Source organism: Dufourea novaeangliae, unplaced genomic scaffold (assembly GCF_001272555.1).
Source record: "Dufourea novaeangliae isolate 0120121106 unplaced genomic scaffold, ASM127255v1 scaffold343, whole genome shotgun sequence".
NCBI classification, from domain to species: Eukaryota; Metazoa; Arthropoda; class Insecta; order Hymenoptera; family Halictidae; genus Dufourea; species Dufourea novaeangliae.
The window spans coordinates 76,862-94,025 of NW_015374236.1; the positions used below are offsets into that span (position 1 = coordinate 76,862).

The following is a 17,164-nucleotide window of genomic DNA, read 5'->3' on the forward strand; positions in this document are numbered from 1 at the left end:
TAAGTATACATGATAAATAAATATGTACATACATCTACACACACGGGGTCTCTTACGTATGTCCGGGGGTTTTATGACCCCACTTTCTCGCATACACGGGGTCTCTTATGATGTATGCCCGGGGTTTTATGACCCCGCTTTCTCACACACACGGGGTCTCTTATGATGTATGCCCGGGGGTTTTATGACCCCACTTTCTCACAGACATGGGGTATCTGATACATGTTCCAGGGGTTCTATGGCCCCGCTTTCTCGTACACACGGGGTCTCTTACGCATGCTCCGGAGGTCTATGACCCCACTTTCTAGTACGCTCGAATATGGCATCTGCCAACACCACCTAACGCGCGATTCTGTCATTAAATTAATTACAACGGGCACAGCGCTCTGTCTCATTTGAGTTGAGTCAAGTGGAGTGTCCGGACCTGCTGCCGAATTCGCTATTGTTCGCTATTTGTTGCTGCTTGTTGCTGCTATTTGCGTCGAGACAGTTATCTTAAATCGTTTCTATAAGTGTATATACTGTACATTATGGTGTAAGCCTAAGCACGCATTAAATCATCATAATTGATGTATGGTAAATAATAACTATATGTACATATTTATGGAGTTATATGCAGTGGTATCGTTTTGAAACCGAAAAGGAACGAAATGTGTTTGAAATAAACGGTTTAACTATTGGCAATGTGCAATTACGATTCTTAATTGTTTCTGCATCATACAATGGCGGGATTGGATAATTACGAAGTGGTATACCGTGGAAAACCTATTAAATCTTGGGAGAGTGAAAGTAACTTTTCGTATGCATGCTATGGACAGGAGGTTATTCGTCCTTTGGATGTTCAGGTTGTGCATCCCTTAGCCGAAGATAGTCCTCCTGCTGACGGTAAGTTTCGATAGAACAAGAAGGATCAAAATAAATTATGTATAATAATTGTAAATAGTTATCTAATGTAATGTAATGTGTCTTAAAGATTCTGTTATTATCTTCTGAAACATTGAAATATGTAACTATAGCATCTCAATTGATTTCTTCATCTTTCAGATATTACTTTAAAAAAGTACATCGGAGCAGCTTGTGGTTTAGCAAGTTTGATTACAGAAACATTATTAGTTCATCCGTTCATTGTCCTAAGGAGACAATGCCAAGTAAATCCTGGATCGACTAAGTATCATATAATACCAATTACCTTGGTACCTGTTGTTGTGCAACTTCATCAGACTCAGGGGATAAACACTTTATGGAAAGGAATCGGATCAGTCTTGCTTGTGAAGGGAATGATGTTAGCTATAGAAGATATCATTTCTAAAATTACACTGTGGCCAAAGTAAGGTGATCGTTGTAAAATATATTGTTTGTTGCTTATAAATTTGTGTGTACGTAGGGTATTTAGCTATTGGTGATTACTGGTAAACTTTAAGGAGTGATTCTACGTGCTCCACCAAGGTGAAAATCAAGAATAACCAAATTACGTTAAAGATTTCATATTCAAGGTGTTCATTGTCGAAAATGCAGGTAAAGCATATCTGATGCTACGGGGTAGCCAGTTACATAATTCATAAAGTGTGAATTGTTCGCAAAAATCCTTTTTCTTCATAATGTTCTTCCACAACATTATGAAGACTCTGTAACAAAGCCTCTAAGGTAATTTCGTTATTTTTGATTTTCGTCTTGTTGTTAGTCTGACATCAGTAGCCAAACACCTTGTATATTCAGGAAGCATTTTCTGACAGGTCTGAAATACTTTAATTGTTTCTACACACAATGCAGATGTATAACAAGATATTTCATTCCAGGGAAATTCCTTGCAACAACTCTCTAAAAGCATTCGGTCAACATGTTCTTCTGAAATGGTAATGATACATTGGCATACAAATTTCGTGTTCAAGTCTATTTACAAGGAATATGAATGGAAAATTTGACAGTCTTTCCATAGGCTTGACTACACCGTTTTATTCTGCATCATTAGCTGAAACAGTACGAGCTGAAATTGCATCCGAAAGTCCTGGAATATTGGATGTCTTTCGTGATGGCGCTATTCGCTTAGTCGAAGTGAGCAACAAGGGCAGATTGATTCCTATATATTCTCTTCTGCCACCAACTATTGCTTACGGAGTGTCGAAGTATCTTTTTTCCACGGCTGTACATGGAGTTACCAGTTATATTATGCAAAGTAGGCAAAAACGCTCCCAAGAAGCACGAGTGAGTTATCGATTGACAAGAATGTATCGTAAAATAGATGAATTTTCTGGAATGTCTGTATACTGAACTATAATCTGTAATATTTTAAGGGTGCATATAGCAGAGCTTTGCTGTCAGAGGAAGTTATGTTAGATATAGAGCTACAGTCTGCATTGGTTTCTACATTTATGGCAGATGTATTGTTTTATCCATGGGAAACAGTGATTCACAGACTTCACCTTCAGGGTACACGTACTATCATCGATAATTTGGATACAGGATGCAGCGTTAAACCGTTATTGACTGGATACAGTGGAGCAGGGGATTGTTACAGTACAATAATTTCTACAGAAGGACCTCTTGGCTTGTACAAAGGGTTTGGAGCTCTTCTTTTACAATTTGCAGTAGATGTAGTAATAGTACGAGCAATGAAATGGATTCTGACAGAACTGGGAAGAACAATAACATTAAAATCAAAAGGGCCTCGGAAACCTCCAAATTGGAATTTGAACGAAATGTAGGAGGTAAATAACGTTTGTACTTTATTTCCGATTGGTAATTCTGAACATACGATTAACACTTTTTTCCATCTACTAATTGTACAATTGACCTTATAGTTGAGATCAAGTAACAGTGGTATATGATAACTTAAAATTTTCAGTAATTCCAAGCAGTTTAATTTGAATCAGTTCATTATGTAGCAATGTAAACCTATTTAAGACAACAGTAAACCAAATTTCGAAACTATCACGTATATAATTGATTGAACCTATTGTTTGAAACTCGTTCTTTCTTTCTTTCTTAGTAATGAAAATGCTACAAGCATTGTGTCATTGAACATCATGAGTACAAAAACATACTCTTCTTAGAAATTGCTTCGAACTGTACCATACACTTCACATTAGATGCTTGAGTTAAAGAACTCGTACTATTTATTGAGAACGTCGGATCGATTATGAAAATATGTGGTAGTAAAGAAAGAAATATACTGTACTTGACTGTTGAATCGCTTAATTTATTACTATTAAAAAAAAGAAAAATGAATTCGGCAAACCTGAAAAACTGACATACATTCTTATAAAACGGTAGTTAATTTTTAGTAACGATTGCCGACTCTTTCCTGTGTGTATTTACTCTTTTTCATCTTGTGTTATACGTTACACAGCCATTTTTTGTATCTATCGCGTATACGATAGCTCCTCAATCAATGGTAAATTACTACTCCTGTTTAAGGTGAAAGTATACATTTATCACTTTCTATATTTGTAGTCTTGCCGGAGTGATTTTTCGCTCTGTTATTACGGTTTGCATCTGCTTGTCGAGTAGTAAGAACTCGCCGATCGTGTCTCCGAAAATACATAAGAAAAATTCGAATTATTCCATTACACATTATACATATGTATACATATGTATGTATAATGGTAGGAGCATTATCAATGAATAAGTGAGACCTCGTCAATGGAAACAAATCGAAATACATACTATTTCGTTTGAAATATTTTTCACTTTTGTGGTGATTCTAAGAAGATTGACGTACTAACTAACATTAAGAGGAACTGTTAGACTTGCAAACAGATTTGTAATACGTACAGTGGAGAATGAACCGAATAAAGGTGTGTTTGAAGAACTAGTTTCAATTGGATAAACCGAACCCATCTATTACTAGTATTCTCTAGGATTTATTCAACCCGCGCGCTGCTTGTCTTATTCTTAGCAATCTATCCCGATGTTCAGTCGTGGTTGTTCTATATCAAACCCTTTAATAGTATTCGATTCATGACTCACTGATGAAATTAAGTATTGATGAGTTGTTTCGAATAAAAACTTTACTGTTCCTTACTTAATGTTACGCAACGGTCTCGAATGATGTGACACTAACTGAGAAACTACTGCATAATGTACATGATACATACACGTGTATATATGTATCATTAAAAAATTGTCGCTAATATAAGTTCTACTTGAAAGTTACTTTTATGTATCTGTATACAATTCCTAAACTTTTAATTTCGTCACTTTAGCTAAACTATCAATATGTACAATATATTACAAAATTCTTCATTTACCTATAGGCGCATTAATATCGTCTTCGATTTTTAACCGTAAATATTTCATTCATAAAGTTTCATATTTCTCTAAAAATTACGTCTCCTAAATTAAAAGTTGAAAACAAAACAGGTGAGATACCGACGTATCTTAATTATGTTGTTAAGGCTTGTGATTCTGAAGCTCAGGCATTATCGGTTTCGTTGTCTTTTACGACACAATCATTATGAGTATTTGCAAAAGACACGAATGTTCCGTTTTTGTTCCAGATGCAGTCTAAATATATTTAATCTAAGAGACTGTGTATGAAAATTTGTAATGTTCAGTTTTATATGTATATGAAACTTCCAAAGCAAAAGAAACAGGAGACTGCCTCGATCGGAACGTATATGAACGTATATGTATGTACTATGTATATGTATGTATACGCGCGCACATCTATTTGAAAAATCAATATAGCGTCAAAGATCCTTCCAAACAGTTTACATTGATTTTACATAAAAAAAATCTTGTCTCTTGCAGGACATGCGTCGAAAAAATCGTGTTCTGTTCATATATCGATTCTATACAGAATGATATCCCAAGCGTAATTTCGCATTTTAAAAGAAAAAATCAAATATGAGATTTATCTTTTGCTTGAATTATTTGTTAATTGTGTATATGTTGAGCTTGTAACTCCTCGTCGGTAGCATCGCCTCGTTTAATGTACTGTGGTTTTTCATTGCCCCGTACGCAACCCTCAGTTACATGAACAGACATCACATCGCTACCTGGCACTTCAAACATAGGTTCCAACAGCAACGACTCCATGATAGCTCGAAGTCCCCTTGCGCCCGTTTTTTTTTCCATTGCAAGTGTTGCTATCGCATGTAAAGCGTCTGTGGTGAACGTTAATTCTACCTGTGAATCGACAAATGATTATATTGAAAATTCTGAATATATTCATTCCGATCAGTGCAACTCTGTAATTCCCTCCTTACCTTATCCATTGAAAATAACATTTGATATTGAGGTACCATGGCATTTTGGGGTTCGGTTAGAATTTTGACCAACATATCTCTATCAAGAGTATGAAAAGGTACCAAGACAGGAAATCTGCCAACGAACTCGGGTATCATACCGAAATCAATTAAATCTCTCGCTTCGACCTGTTGTAGCAGAAAGTCTTTCTCTTTGTTATCTTTTTCCGTGGAAGGCGACATATTCGCAACATCCGCTAGACTAGCAGCTCTCCGTCCCGGGCTCTCGGAAGAAGGTGTTGCACCGAATCCAAGGTATTTCTCGGTTTTACGCCGTGAAATTAACCTATCTAATCCATTGTAAGCACCGGAAGCAACAAATAAAATATTCGTAGTATCAACTTGCAAAGTGTCCCCGCGTAGTTTCCTCGAGCTATTTCTTTCGGGCACGTTTACAATCGTGCCCTCCAACATTTTTAACATCCCCTGTTGAACGCCTTCTCCGCCAACGTCTCGCAACTGATGTATGCCAGGAACGGCACCGATTTTATCAACTTCGTCTAAAAATACGATACCCATTTGTGCTCTGTCCACTACATAGTTGGCATCTTGGAGGAGTTTTGCGATAACGCTTTCTATATCTTCGCCGACGTAACCTGCTTGCGTTAGTGTCGTACAGTCACAAATAGCAAAAGGTACATCCAGACATTGGGCTATTGTCTGTGCGAGCAACGTCTTTCCACTACCGGTTGGGCCAAGCAACAAAATATTACTTTTCTCTAACTTTAACTGATGCTGCTTGCTATCCAATATATCCGATCCAGGAACCGATTGATTGCCAGGCGATTTTTGCTCATTTCCCGCGGGAAACTGTTGAAATCCGACACCGAGTGAATTCCCAATGGTCGAAATATGCAATAAGTCTATAAAGAAAAACAAGAAATTTCTTTCGTTCAAGTGCATAAATACGTGAACAAATTTAATACTCTGTCAGGTTATTGAAATCAAAACCTGAACTCGGACTAGTTATGTTTTTTTTTTTTCTATGGGATCAAGTGTAAAACGGGGAAACTGTTGTTATTTACGTGGTTTAAGACCTCTGTGAGTGAAGGGGTGATTCAGATCTTGTGTACCAGTTGAATTTGTAGATCCTTGCATCGAATTCTGCACTGGCAAGTTATTATAGATTCTTTTGTAATGATTATAAACGGCGACGCTCAATACTTTTTTTGCATACTCTTGCCCCACAACGTGTTTATTTAGGTACTCAAAAATCTGAAAACACCAAAAACACTTGTTACTCTACATTATCATCGCATGTATGTACATATGTAAATATACATAATTCGCGAAAAAAAGGTTTTTTAGAAAAACATTCTATACAGATGCAATTACGTTTCTTGTGTCATCTTTGGAAAATATTTTCTTTTAAATAATGCTTCAATAAAACTGTTACCTTCTTTGGTGGCGGCGGTGGTTTCCTATAGAATCCTTGTTTAGTATCATCCGGTCTTAATGCTTCTTTGAGACTTTTTTTCGAATCGATCTCTGACAGTACAAGGAAGAAATGATGGCATTTTTCGCATTTTACAAATCTGGAGGATGCTAAATAGAAAAAGAAGGAAAAACAGAAAGGAAAATTTTTATATTCTGATTAGGTACAAAAGGTCGCATCATTAAATTGCTCAAGCAGTATTACTTACATACAAAGGTTTCTACATGAGTACAAGGATCTCCACATTTTGGACAAGTAAGTGTGTTCTTTTTCCCTCCGCCGTTACCTACAGAGGATGCCCCGGTGTTATTATCTTTGCCAGGTGGAGTAGGTTCTGTAGGTGCTTTTCCTAAAGTACTACTAATTGTCAACGATCTTGTCACTGCTACTCTCACAATTTTATGAACTAAAACAGAAGACATTTGAATTATTTCTCCATGAATTACAATCTTTTACTTTGCAAGAAGAAATACACATTGAATGTTTACCATGATTAGCTATATGATTGGAAGATGCTAAGCGACCAGCGCTAATCAAACAACAACGAACACAACTCATCCTTGCTTATAACTTCTTTTGGATAATATGATCCAATATGTAAAACGCTTTTACTAAGATTGTTTTAAGTAAAACCTAAAATTATAGACCAAGATTAGACAAAGTAATACGGTATGGAGAAAGATTTAGAAAACATGGAAGTATAGATTTAGAATAATTTCATACATTACAAATGTGTATTAAATTAAAAAATAACATAACAAGAAGGATAATCTCGAAACAAATTGTATCTTATTGTACTGTAGAAATTACACTGTCATGTTGTGAACAATTGGTAATTTTATATTCGTGTAAGGTTTGATGATAACGTTGATACGAGAGACAATCGGTCGATACGATCGAACATGAACGAATAAAGGAATACGACACGGAGGGAGAAAAAGGAACTTCCGTAAATAAAGAGTTTTCACTTAATGTTTGCACAAAGAATTAAAGTGTAAGATATTCTATGCATTATGAAATCAAAATATGGACTTGGGCGCAGTGTCATTATTATAAAAATAAACACTGAAGAAACTCAAAGTTGGACGAAAACACTCAAGCGCCAAAAATACTAACCTTTCGCATAAACACTAGCACATAAACTGTTTGTTATTGTTCATAATTTTTGCATTTTTGTCTGAAGATGTGTAACAAATCGAATCACTCAAGTAATGACACGCAAATAAATTACCGCGAGTAAAATAAAGAAACTTGTTAATTTAAAAACCAAGACTGTCTGACACATTGGGTTAAAAGATCCAACGATCGCTTGACCATGATTCAAGGTCATTCGACGATTTCTCTCTGAAACTTTTCAAGTTATATTTGTTGTTTTTCAAATTTCCTAAAAACAACCACTACTTAGAGTGCATGTAATTTACCTCCATGTCAGTAGAACATCTAAAAACCACTAACTGTAAAACTGCTGGTGATCGTATTGTGATTGTGTGTACGCACGTACCTACCTCCTACATACGTGGCCAACATATGTATACATATAAGTTATATGCATATATACATATATGTACGGAGCGAAAAAGAGAGAGAGAGAGAGAGAGAGAGAGAGAGAGAGAGATCAGTCACGGTCATAGAAACGGTACAGCTCCTCTCGGCCTCGGCCTCGTTACAATTCAACCCTCTTTTAACAATTTAACGTCACAGTCGCAATGTCAATTCAAAAGCTTCGTTTTTAACCAAAAATTAATTTCTCCTACGTTAACATTCAAGTTACAGAAAAGAAGTTAACTGTACTCGTTGCACCAGTGTGCGCATCACAAAACGTGACGTTTCTACAACGCGACTAATAAAACGGATAAAACGTCAGTGTCTACACGTACGGTCACTCGAGGGCGCTTATTTAGTCAACGTGTCATATAATCAACGTACGTACGTATATTACATGTAAATAGTCATTCGTATTATAAATATTTTTATACGTGTATTGAAAAATGTTTGAAAACATGTATCAACAGTGTACGTATATACATATATGTATGTATGTATGTATGTATGTATGTATGTATGTATGTATGTATATATGTATATATGTATATCAATACCTATTCATGCAATTCTAATCTGTTCACTTTATGGTAGACTTAAATGAAGTATTTAAACATTTCAATCATTTCGACTATACAGACAGATTTATGTAAATAGTACCGAAGTAAGTACCAAGTATATGTACCAGTATATACCATTTGAAACATGTTTCATGATGTTTCATGGGGTTGCTTTATTTTTACCAGCTTTTACGAATGTATATAATATATAATATATCTAAGTATTACATACATAAATAGCTATTTATTTAGTGTCTAGTAGTGTATTCCTCCTGTGACAGGCACGCATTCTTTCAACGGGGATCTATGTAAATAGGTACATATTGTAAGTACATAAGTACTGGACATACTTTCGATACTTACTAATACTTACATATTACGCAAAGAAATGTATATATTATATAAAAATTCAACAAGGTGTGTGTAACTATCCCGATTCATCTGTGCTCCATACACGATTTATTTTGAAGCTTTAGCCCGACCATTTCGCTGACAATATGATCGTGACCACAGCCCGGACGGAAATAAATAACGAGGTGAACTTTTTCCGTATTCTGAGTACTTCTAGCCGAAAAAAAAACTTCTATTTATATAATTAATAGTTTTTAAAAGTTATTTTTTTTTTCCTACATAGTTTGATAATTTGTGTTTCTTTGCTCTTTTAGATTGTATTATTGAGGCAGTGCGTTCGTCAGGCTCGTATATGTGTAATAAATAAATTGATTAGAGAAGCTAAAAAACTAAAAATCAATCGTGGTAATGAGAAACAATTAGAGAAGAATAAAAATAAAGCAGATAAACTTTTGAGGGAGGTTTTTGCTTTGAAACATATCAAGGACGATGAGATATCGAAATTTGGAATTGTTAATTCGGAAAAGATGCAAGATATATTACAGTATTCACAGTCAGACGTTAAGTCTAGGGCTATGGTAAAAGTCGCTCGTTACAAATCTTTAAACACTAAAATAATTGAATTTACAAAGAAGTTTCCAAATTATGAAGAATACATTTCATCGAAGAAGCATTTTTCGAAAAAAAAGAGGAAGGATCTTGCAAGTGGCTGCAGTAAAAAGAATTCAAGAGAATTCCCAAACACTACAAATAAAATGAATGCTCCATTAAACACAGAAGACATAAAAGGTCCAGATTGCGTTACCTCTGTAAGTCAATTAGAATGCACAAATCAACCGTGGAATACAGAAATGGATGCAAGACATGACAAGCTATCAGAAACGAGGTTATCTCGTGTATTAGAAGGTAATAGACAGAGTGAACAATCTAAAGGGATTAATGACCAAAGTAATGATCAGAAAGCAATGTCTGACACCAAAGTTGTAAGCAAAGAGGCTACTGTTAAAAGATTCACAGATATTTTGCAGGAATCAAGTCAGCTGGGAGCGAGCAACGAATATGACAAATGTAACAAGCAGCAAGCTTCTCGGATGCTTGACTCAGTTACAAGAGCAGACGACTTTTTCTTATCTTCGGACAAGGTCATTTCGTGTTTGGGTGTTTCAACATTTTTGCAAGAGCAAAAGGATAAAACTTGCAAAAAGAGAAGCAACGAAATGCAAAAAGTATATAAAAAGGACACTTTGTATCCTGAAAATAGTGGTAAGCAGGCAGGTACAATGCTTTGTATGCAGAAAAAAGATGTTCCTAGGATCAAGGAAACGTCTGTACATGGAAATTACAGCTGCATAAATTTTATGGGAAGTGAAAATTTACATCCTTCTTGGGCTGCACGAAGAAAGCAACAAGACCTTATGAAGCAAGGTTTTCAAGGGAAGAAGATTCGATTCAACGAGGATTAATTAAACAAGTTACAATTTCTGTATTAAAATTCTTTTGGTATTTACATAAAGAAATTGCTATACACGTTATATAGATTGACGAAAAAAAAAAGAGAAAATAAATATATGGGTTTATTTCGTTTTTTATTTAAATATAGATTTGAGTTATAAATTGTACAAAAAGGCTATGACTTCACAAAGACAAGAAAATTAACGCTTAAATTTGATGAAAGGGTCATTGCGTCCAGCGCCTAAGTATGTTTTACACGTAAATCGTTGTCAGATTTGTTTTTTGCACGTTTGCGGTGATCAGTTACGATGCACATTCTATCAACGTTTCAACCGTAATTAACCGATAAACGCGTTAACGGATCGGCGCATAAATTCTGGAGGTAGTGTCTGTAATTTATCTCACAAATATTATTCAAAGTATATTGAAGTTGGGAATAATTTATACAAAGTACGTTGTTTCTCTTTTGTTTGGCGTCTCAGAAGTTCATTTAATTTAATGTATCCATAAGTGAATACTAAATGGGTATAATCTTAAGCAATATATCCAACAGGTTTGCTATCTTTCAATTGTACGTCGTATTCGATATCGTTAAATTTATATTTCTTTTTGTCCAGTTTTATCAATTATATATATGCCGTCGAAATACATGGTTGTCTGTCTGACCTCTGTCTGCCAGCAAATGTTCCCAAAAAATAACATTTTCGTGTATGCTATCATAATCATTAGACTGCGGATGTTTATACATTTATAGCGTCCTTTAACACGGAAAATTGCAACAAAATAATTGTTTTAGTATTTATAACAAAATTTTTTGACATGTACGATTTCATATCACTTTATCGCTACGTTACAGCAGAATTGATCAAAAATTTTTAATGAAGATCACTTTATGTGCTCTTTGTTACGTAAAATGAAGAGAAAAGCTTGAATAAATCTGGAAGAATAATCTTCAATTTTCTATTCTTGAATTTAAAATAAACATTTCTATAAGTATAACAATACACAAGATTAATTCAAAATCGATCGAAATGCCACTTTGTATTTGTTATAGATACATATCGTACATATAACATATTTTACTTGGACTTTAGTTGAATTTCGCAGTAGGTCATCGTAGCTACCACTGTAGACTGTAGCTCCATCTGTTGCGAGGTACTCTTCGAAAACGAAAAAATTCAAATTCTCTTGCCTCGCATACAATGTTATAAGCTTGTATTTCTTTGTCGACGTATAGAAGGATATTGTAAACAGACAAGGGACAGTCCGTTCAAAATATGTACATACATATTTGTATAACAGATGATACGATCTTCTTTTACAAAAAGGGTAATTGTCTATGATATACCGAATGAAAAGTTTTATCAGAAATTTATCGAGTCGTAATATCGTATAATCGGCACACCTTTACTTGATTAATTTTACAAAACAGTTAAACGGGGCGGGGCGTACATGTTGTGTTTACGTTGGAAAATTTCCAAATTTTCTCGAGTTATTTTTTCTAGAGCTGTGCCGGTGACTGAGAAAACGTAACAACGACCTTCGGATGAAACACTACTAATGAGTTATTTCTTTTTCGAGAGAGTACGTTGCTTTTCCGCATGCGTAACAAGCTGAGAGTCAACGGCTAGACCTTTGCGTCGACGGACTGCATCTATATATTTCTTGGCTCTATTCCCGCTGTCCGCTTTGTCGCCGAAATGAAGATATTCTTCGTCCGTGGAAGGTGTCCAGTAAGGATCTTGCTCAATTACCTACAACATAAAAGAAAAACTTAATACCGACTACAATAAAAATCTCTACATCGAAGAAGAAGAAGGATAAGATGATGATGATGATGATGATGATGATGATGATGATGATGATGATGATGATGATGATGAGGATGAGGATGATGATGAGGATGATGATGATGATGATGATGATGATGAGGATGATGATGATCATGATGATGATGATGATGATGATGATGATGATGAAAAAGGGGAAAGAGGAGGAAGAAAAGGACATTAATACGGTGGTATACGTTTCGACATTATCGAACGTAAAGTCGTTTAACCCACAGATAGCGAACTGTGAAACACTTGTTTTAATGTGCCTTGCCTGATCGCTAGTATACTGAATACTGTATAAAGTATATGTTTCTTCGCTGTATCTTGACCTCGCTTATCGCTAAAAGAAAAGGAAAATTGTGGATAACTCAAATTAGACGACCCGAGCGGTACAGTTTTATAACTGTGACACAAACCAGATTCAAGGCATAGGTCACAAACGACCCGGAGCCCGCTAGCCGAAGGGTAAGGATTTATTAATTGTAATAGAAATAACGGTTGGCTACACGCGAGGTCAGTCCTCGATCAAGGAAAGTGAAAAAAATACAGAGGAATGCTCGGTTCTCGATATGATAAAACTTGCCTCCCAATGACTGAAAACCAGTTGAGGACTAGCCAGCCCGGATGTTTGAGTTCGCAATTCTCTAGTAAGTTGAAAACTCTCCGGCACAGGTAAGGTTGCTAATACACGAAACTGTCTGCCGAATCCAGCACTTTCCGCAGCAATCACACGGCCTTGTCGCTTTCCGAACGCGGCATATAGTTTTCCTGAAACACAATCGATCACCACGTTCTTTTATTTTATACATATTATCATTGTTGTTGTTGTTGTTGTTGTTGTTGTTGTTATTGCTGCTGCTGTTTCTATTGTCGTTGAAAGAAAGACAAAAGAGAAACGTTCATTGTATATTTTATAAAGTTCAACATGATTATGTGTTAAATAAACGACACGAAACAACACTTTGATATACATACATACATACTATACGTATACTATGATCTGGTATGTAGGTACTTGTAAAGAAATTGTATTTTATATGCCAACGCGTAGCCTCCCTCCGAGTGCTACAAACATGAACTTATGTACACCAAGAACTTGGAGAAAACTTCTTTAATTTTATACAGTTTCAAAATCTGTAATCGGATAGAAAGCTCTCTTTGTCGTATCGATGAAACAGGTGTACATAGATGTATCTTTGTAGCTTATAAGTCAACTCTATATTACCTACTACACTAAGATATTCTTGATCTATGCCTAATGGTATAGAAAAAAGTTCGAATCCGATTGAATTTTGAATACAATTGACGAAGTGAGTAGTTAATATTACGTGGATAATGACACTACATGTAGATATATCTACACCGACGTATTGCAGGAAGGACATGTTCAAGTCGAGTTGGTTCAAGTTGAAACATTTCGGGAAATCTGGGTCAAAGTTGTCGAGTCTAATATGTTCGATGTGCAGTGATCTGGAAAATTTCCTCTATTTTTACGTATCAGATTAATGATTCGTTCACACGTATTTAGAGTGATTTATGTCTGTCTCTCAAAGCCGGGAAAATTTGTATACGAAGGTATATCCACCAGTTCAGAGAGCCGGTCTGATTCCAATTATACATACATACACATATGTATGTGTACGTACATTAAAGTCCCACTTATACATACATACATACATGTATCACACTTCTGCTGTTGCCGAGCCGCGCAGCACCCCTCTCTTCGTCGAGAGTCCATTCATGTTAAGTCAGTGGTTCTTCAATGAGTGAATTTTTCTCTAACCTTTGCCTCGTACGATCGTTCGAAATTTGAAAGACGAGTGTCTCTATCCAGCGACAGGTTTCGTTTGCTCTAATCTTGTTGTATTTTTCCCTTTTCGGGGACAACCGACAAGGATGACCGAACTTTAATATATCATTCAGATTCAAGCTTACGAATCAAGTTGGATACTGATTGTTTGTTTACGGAATAGGATCCTTACTTCCCTCGGAAGTACTTCTCCGTGAAATCGCTACAGAAACAATGTAGTAGATGTAGAATATTAGGTACTGTGTAAGACACACCGAAGAATATTTTCACGATGGCTTCGCGGTTACCGACAACTGACAACCACCAGCTGTGTTTAGGTTTAGAAGGATAGTGTGATGATCCACCTTTATACCCTGATATACATATGTAAGTATGTAATTTGTGTTCGTACGAGGTGTTACGATACAACTCTATCCAAAAAGGAGAGGAGGAACAATCGGAATATACAGACAGGTCAAAAAGTCTAATTAACTAGTCCTGTTTGGTCAACGGAGTAACTCGAGCATGTATGTTGTCACGAATGTTATTCTATTCGATCCAATCCGACCGAATCGAAACGGATTCGATTGGAGTAATTCAAAAAATTCGAGTCGGATCTATTCGTTTCCAGAAGCAGGAGGAGAGCGCATAAGAGAGTAGCGAGAGAAAAGCTACGTTGCTCGAGACGTTCGCGAATGGAGAGAGTGGGAATGAGAGAGCAAGAATTGGAGAGGAAAAGAGAGAAAGTAGGAGTGAATGGATCGTGGCCTCCATCAATGAAACAGCGATCCTCAAACGCGGTCCTTGGAAAATCTATTGCAATTGCGGCGAACATACCAATTGTGTGTGTGTGTGTGTGTGTGTGTGTGTGTGTAAGTGTACTATTTGATCGGCAATTACTAGCATTATTGCGCGTTTAGATCGTACAGTGGGTACTTTTCGTACCTAAATTGTCAATTGGCAACAGTATATTTTATATTGAATTGCGAGTTTCTATAGAGATACATGGTATTTATCGATATTTATAACAGAAGGAATCTCTCCAAAATCCAGTTTTCTAAAGAATAACGTTTGCGTAAGGAAAAGAAGACATCGAACAATAATTTCAATGCGGCTGAACAAGAGAAAGGAATGAAATGCTTGTCTCGCCCAGTGTACATACATACATATGTATATCCGTGTGCGCGCACCACAGTCCATTCTGAAAATGATCATCGTCTTGTCCTTTAATCTCCACGCCGCGTCTTCGATTGCTGTTCAACGTATGCATGTATGTATAGTATACATATGTAAATATGTATACGATCAAGAAGGTAGGTAATCAATGAGTATTGCGAAACACTTGAATCATACAAATGTACATGCAATATATTCGAACAGTATCATAAGGGAAACCGATGCTTTTCAGAATATAGGTGAGATTTTTCATTGAAAAATAGTTGGGCCTGGGTCTCATTAATATTTGTTACGTATCAACAATAGAAATATCTGAAAAACTTGTAAAAATTTTAGCGTTTCCGATTAAAACCGATAGTAATGTGTGTATGCTTCGTCGAGTACACATTCCGAATCAAATTTGTCATCCAGCTGAACATGTTACCTGCAATACCTGCTGCCATCTGTCTCTCTTTGAATGACGAAATACGTATACTATATACATATACATAACTACATACATACAGTCGAGAGAACTTGAAGAGCGACTTAGAGAAAGAGCAGGGAAGGAAGGAATTTGTATAGTGGCTATCTACTCGAAGAAACGTAGGCCTAGGAAGAGATCAGAGTAGGTAGAACGTTGTGCTCCGTGTTCAGTACCCACACAACTTTGGGAGCTTGAAAAGTACTTGTGCCTTTTAAATAGAAACGCGTTTTGCGCGAGTTGATTGGGAGAACTGCGAGAACCACGAGAACCGCGGGAACAGCAGGAACCGCCTACACAGGTGGTACGCGTGCTATAATGGATACTGACTGGGGTACGTGGATCGCGCCGATTATGCGATTCGCAGAGTTTAACATCTGAAATATTTCTTACACATGTAAATTCCCTTTCTCTGCATTTTCATCTCATTCCATAAAAATAAATCAAAAGATTCTGTAAAACAAGGTCCCTTTTCTGCGTTACTATCTGCAGAGTAGTTACTACGACGCTATGATTGCTGCAATATAAACGTGTTATACAAAAGTTTCACTTCAGATCTTTCAGGTGGTTCGAATTAATGTTACATTAGCCGCGTAACAAAAATAGATTAAAACGACTGGTTCCAACATCTCTCTAACGGTGGATACTCACCAAGCGAGCTTTTAATCGACAAGTTTTTCTTATTATTTTCATAAATTTTCTTCTTTTCCTTATCGATTATGTAACATGTATATTTCGTTCTCTCTTAAAGGGATAAAATCAGATGGCAAGATAAGTGACACGTAAGTAAAAAAAATAGATAGGCATGGGGAGCTTGGACATTAGACTTACCGTAAAAGGAAACTTGCAATAGGCGAATGAAGGGTAACGAAAAACACGTAAATCAGCAGAAAAAAAAACTATACGGACAATAATAGAAATAAAATGACTAAAAATAAAATGTCTTTGAAAAGTGTAACACATAAAAGAGTCAATATAATAAGCAACATACGAGAGAAGAACATAACAGTCTTGATATAACTCGGCCTACAACAGAAAGACACGATAAACAAATGATGGCAGTATAGTGAAGTAAAGTGGAGTAGAGTGGAGTAGAGTGATCTATGAAAAGTAAGGCTCGATCTACACTATCGGCTGCTCACGATCACATCCCTCAGTTTATTTTCGATTTTCCTACTATCGAGTTCGTAATCATTTTATCCCATAGCATGGCAGGGATTTATTTTTGTATAACCAACTGACTATAATTGCTGTCGCACCGGACGAAGAAGATAAAGAAAGTAAAAAGTGTCAAAGAAGTGAAAACAATAGGCGAATG

At 36.1% G+C, this 17,164-nt stretch overlaps 4 protein-coding genes across 11 annotated transcripts in view; 2 read left to right on the plus strand and 2 right to left on the minus strand.

Moving 5' to 3' along the window:
• The first annotated feature begins 716 nt into the window (after positions 1-716).
• LOC107192454 (solute carrier family 25 member 46-like) lies at positions 717-2,907 on the plus strand. The gene is made up of 5 exons (XM_015581712.1): positions 717-885; positions 1,045-1,327; positions 1,797-1,853; positions 1,926-2,202; positions 2,292-2,907. The coding sequence occupies exons 1-5, from the start codon at positions 723-725 to the stop codon at positions 2,700-2,702; spliced, it is 1,191 nt and encodes a 396-aa protein (XP_015437198.1). The 5' UTR covers positions 717-722; the 3' UTR covers positions 2,703-2,907.
• Positions 2,908-4,243: 1,336 nt separating this feature from the next.
• On the minus strand, positions 4,244-7,272 carry LOC107192434 (ATP-dependent Clp protease ATP-binding subunit clpX-like, mitochondrial). 3 transcript variants are annotated; one of them, XM_015581682.1, is made up of 6 exons: positions 7,170-7,272; positions 6,890-7,087; positions 6,643-6,791; positions 6,320-6,461; positions 5,208-6,109; positions 4,244-5,127 (listed from the first exon to the last, which is right to left on the minus strand). In XM_015581682.1, the coding sequence occupies exons 1-6, from the start codon at positions 7,237-7,239 to the stop codon at positions 4,876-4,878; spliced, it is 1,713 nt and encodes a 570-aa protein (XP_015437168.1). In that variant the 5' UTR covers positions 7,240-7,272; the 3' UTR covers positions 4,244-4,875. The 3 variants fall into 3 exon arrangements, with proteins under 3 accessions (XP_015437168.1, XP_015437167.1, XP_015437166.1); XM_015581681.1 differs by having other exon boundaries at positions 6,284-6,461; XM_015581680.1 differs by having other exon boundaries at positions 6,272-6,461.
• A 1,056-nt stretch (positions 7,273-8,328) lies between these two features.
• LOC107192445 lies at positions 8,329-11,251 on the plus strand. Of its 6 annotated transcripts, XM_015581703.1 has the most exons (5): positions 8,712-8,724; positions 8,818-8,887; positions 9,065-9,319; positions 9,449-10,040; positions 10,152-11,251. In XM_015581703.1, the coding sequence occupies exons 3-5, from the start codon at positions 9,281-9,283 to the stop codon at positions 10,595-10,597; spliced, it is 1,077 nt and encodes a 358-aa protein (XP_015437189.1). In that variant the 5' UTR covers positions 8,712-8,724; positions 8,818-8,887; positions 9,065-9,280; the 3' UTR covers positions 10,598-11,251. The 6 variants fall into 6 exon arrangements, with proteins under 6 accessions (XP_015437186.1, XP_015437187.1, XP_015437188.1 ...); XM_015581700.1 differs by lacking the exons at positions 8,712-8,724; positions 8,818-8,887 and adding an exon at positions 8,329-8,603 and having other exon boundaries at positions 9,065-9,108; positions 9,201-9,319; positions 9,449-11,251; XM_015581697.1 differs by having other exon boundaries at positions 9,449-11,251.
• A 531-nt stretch (positions 11,252-11,782) lies between these two features.
• LOC107192476 (elongation factor Tu GTP-binding domain-containing protein 1) overlaps positions 11,783-17,164 on the minus strand; it is a 29,464-nt gene continuing 24,082 nt past the window's right edge. The window contains 2 exon segments of the mRNA XM_015581734.1: positions 11,783-12,340; positions 13,002-13,186. Coding sequence (XP_015437220.1) covers positions 12,152-12,340; positions 13,002-13,186 — 374 coding nt within the window. The 3' untranslated portion in view covers positions 11,783-12,151.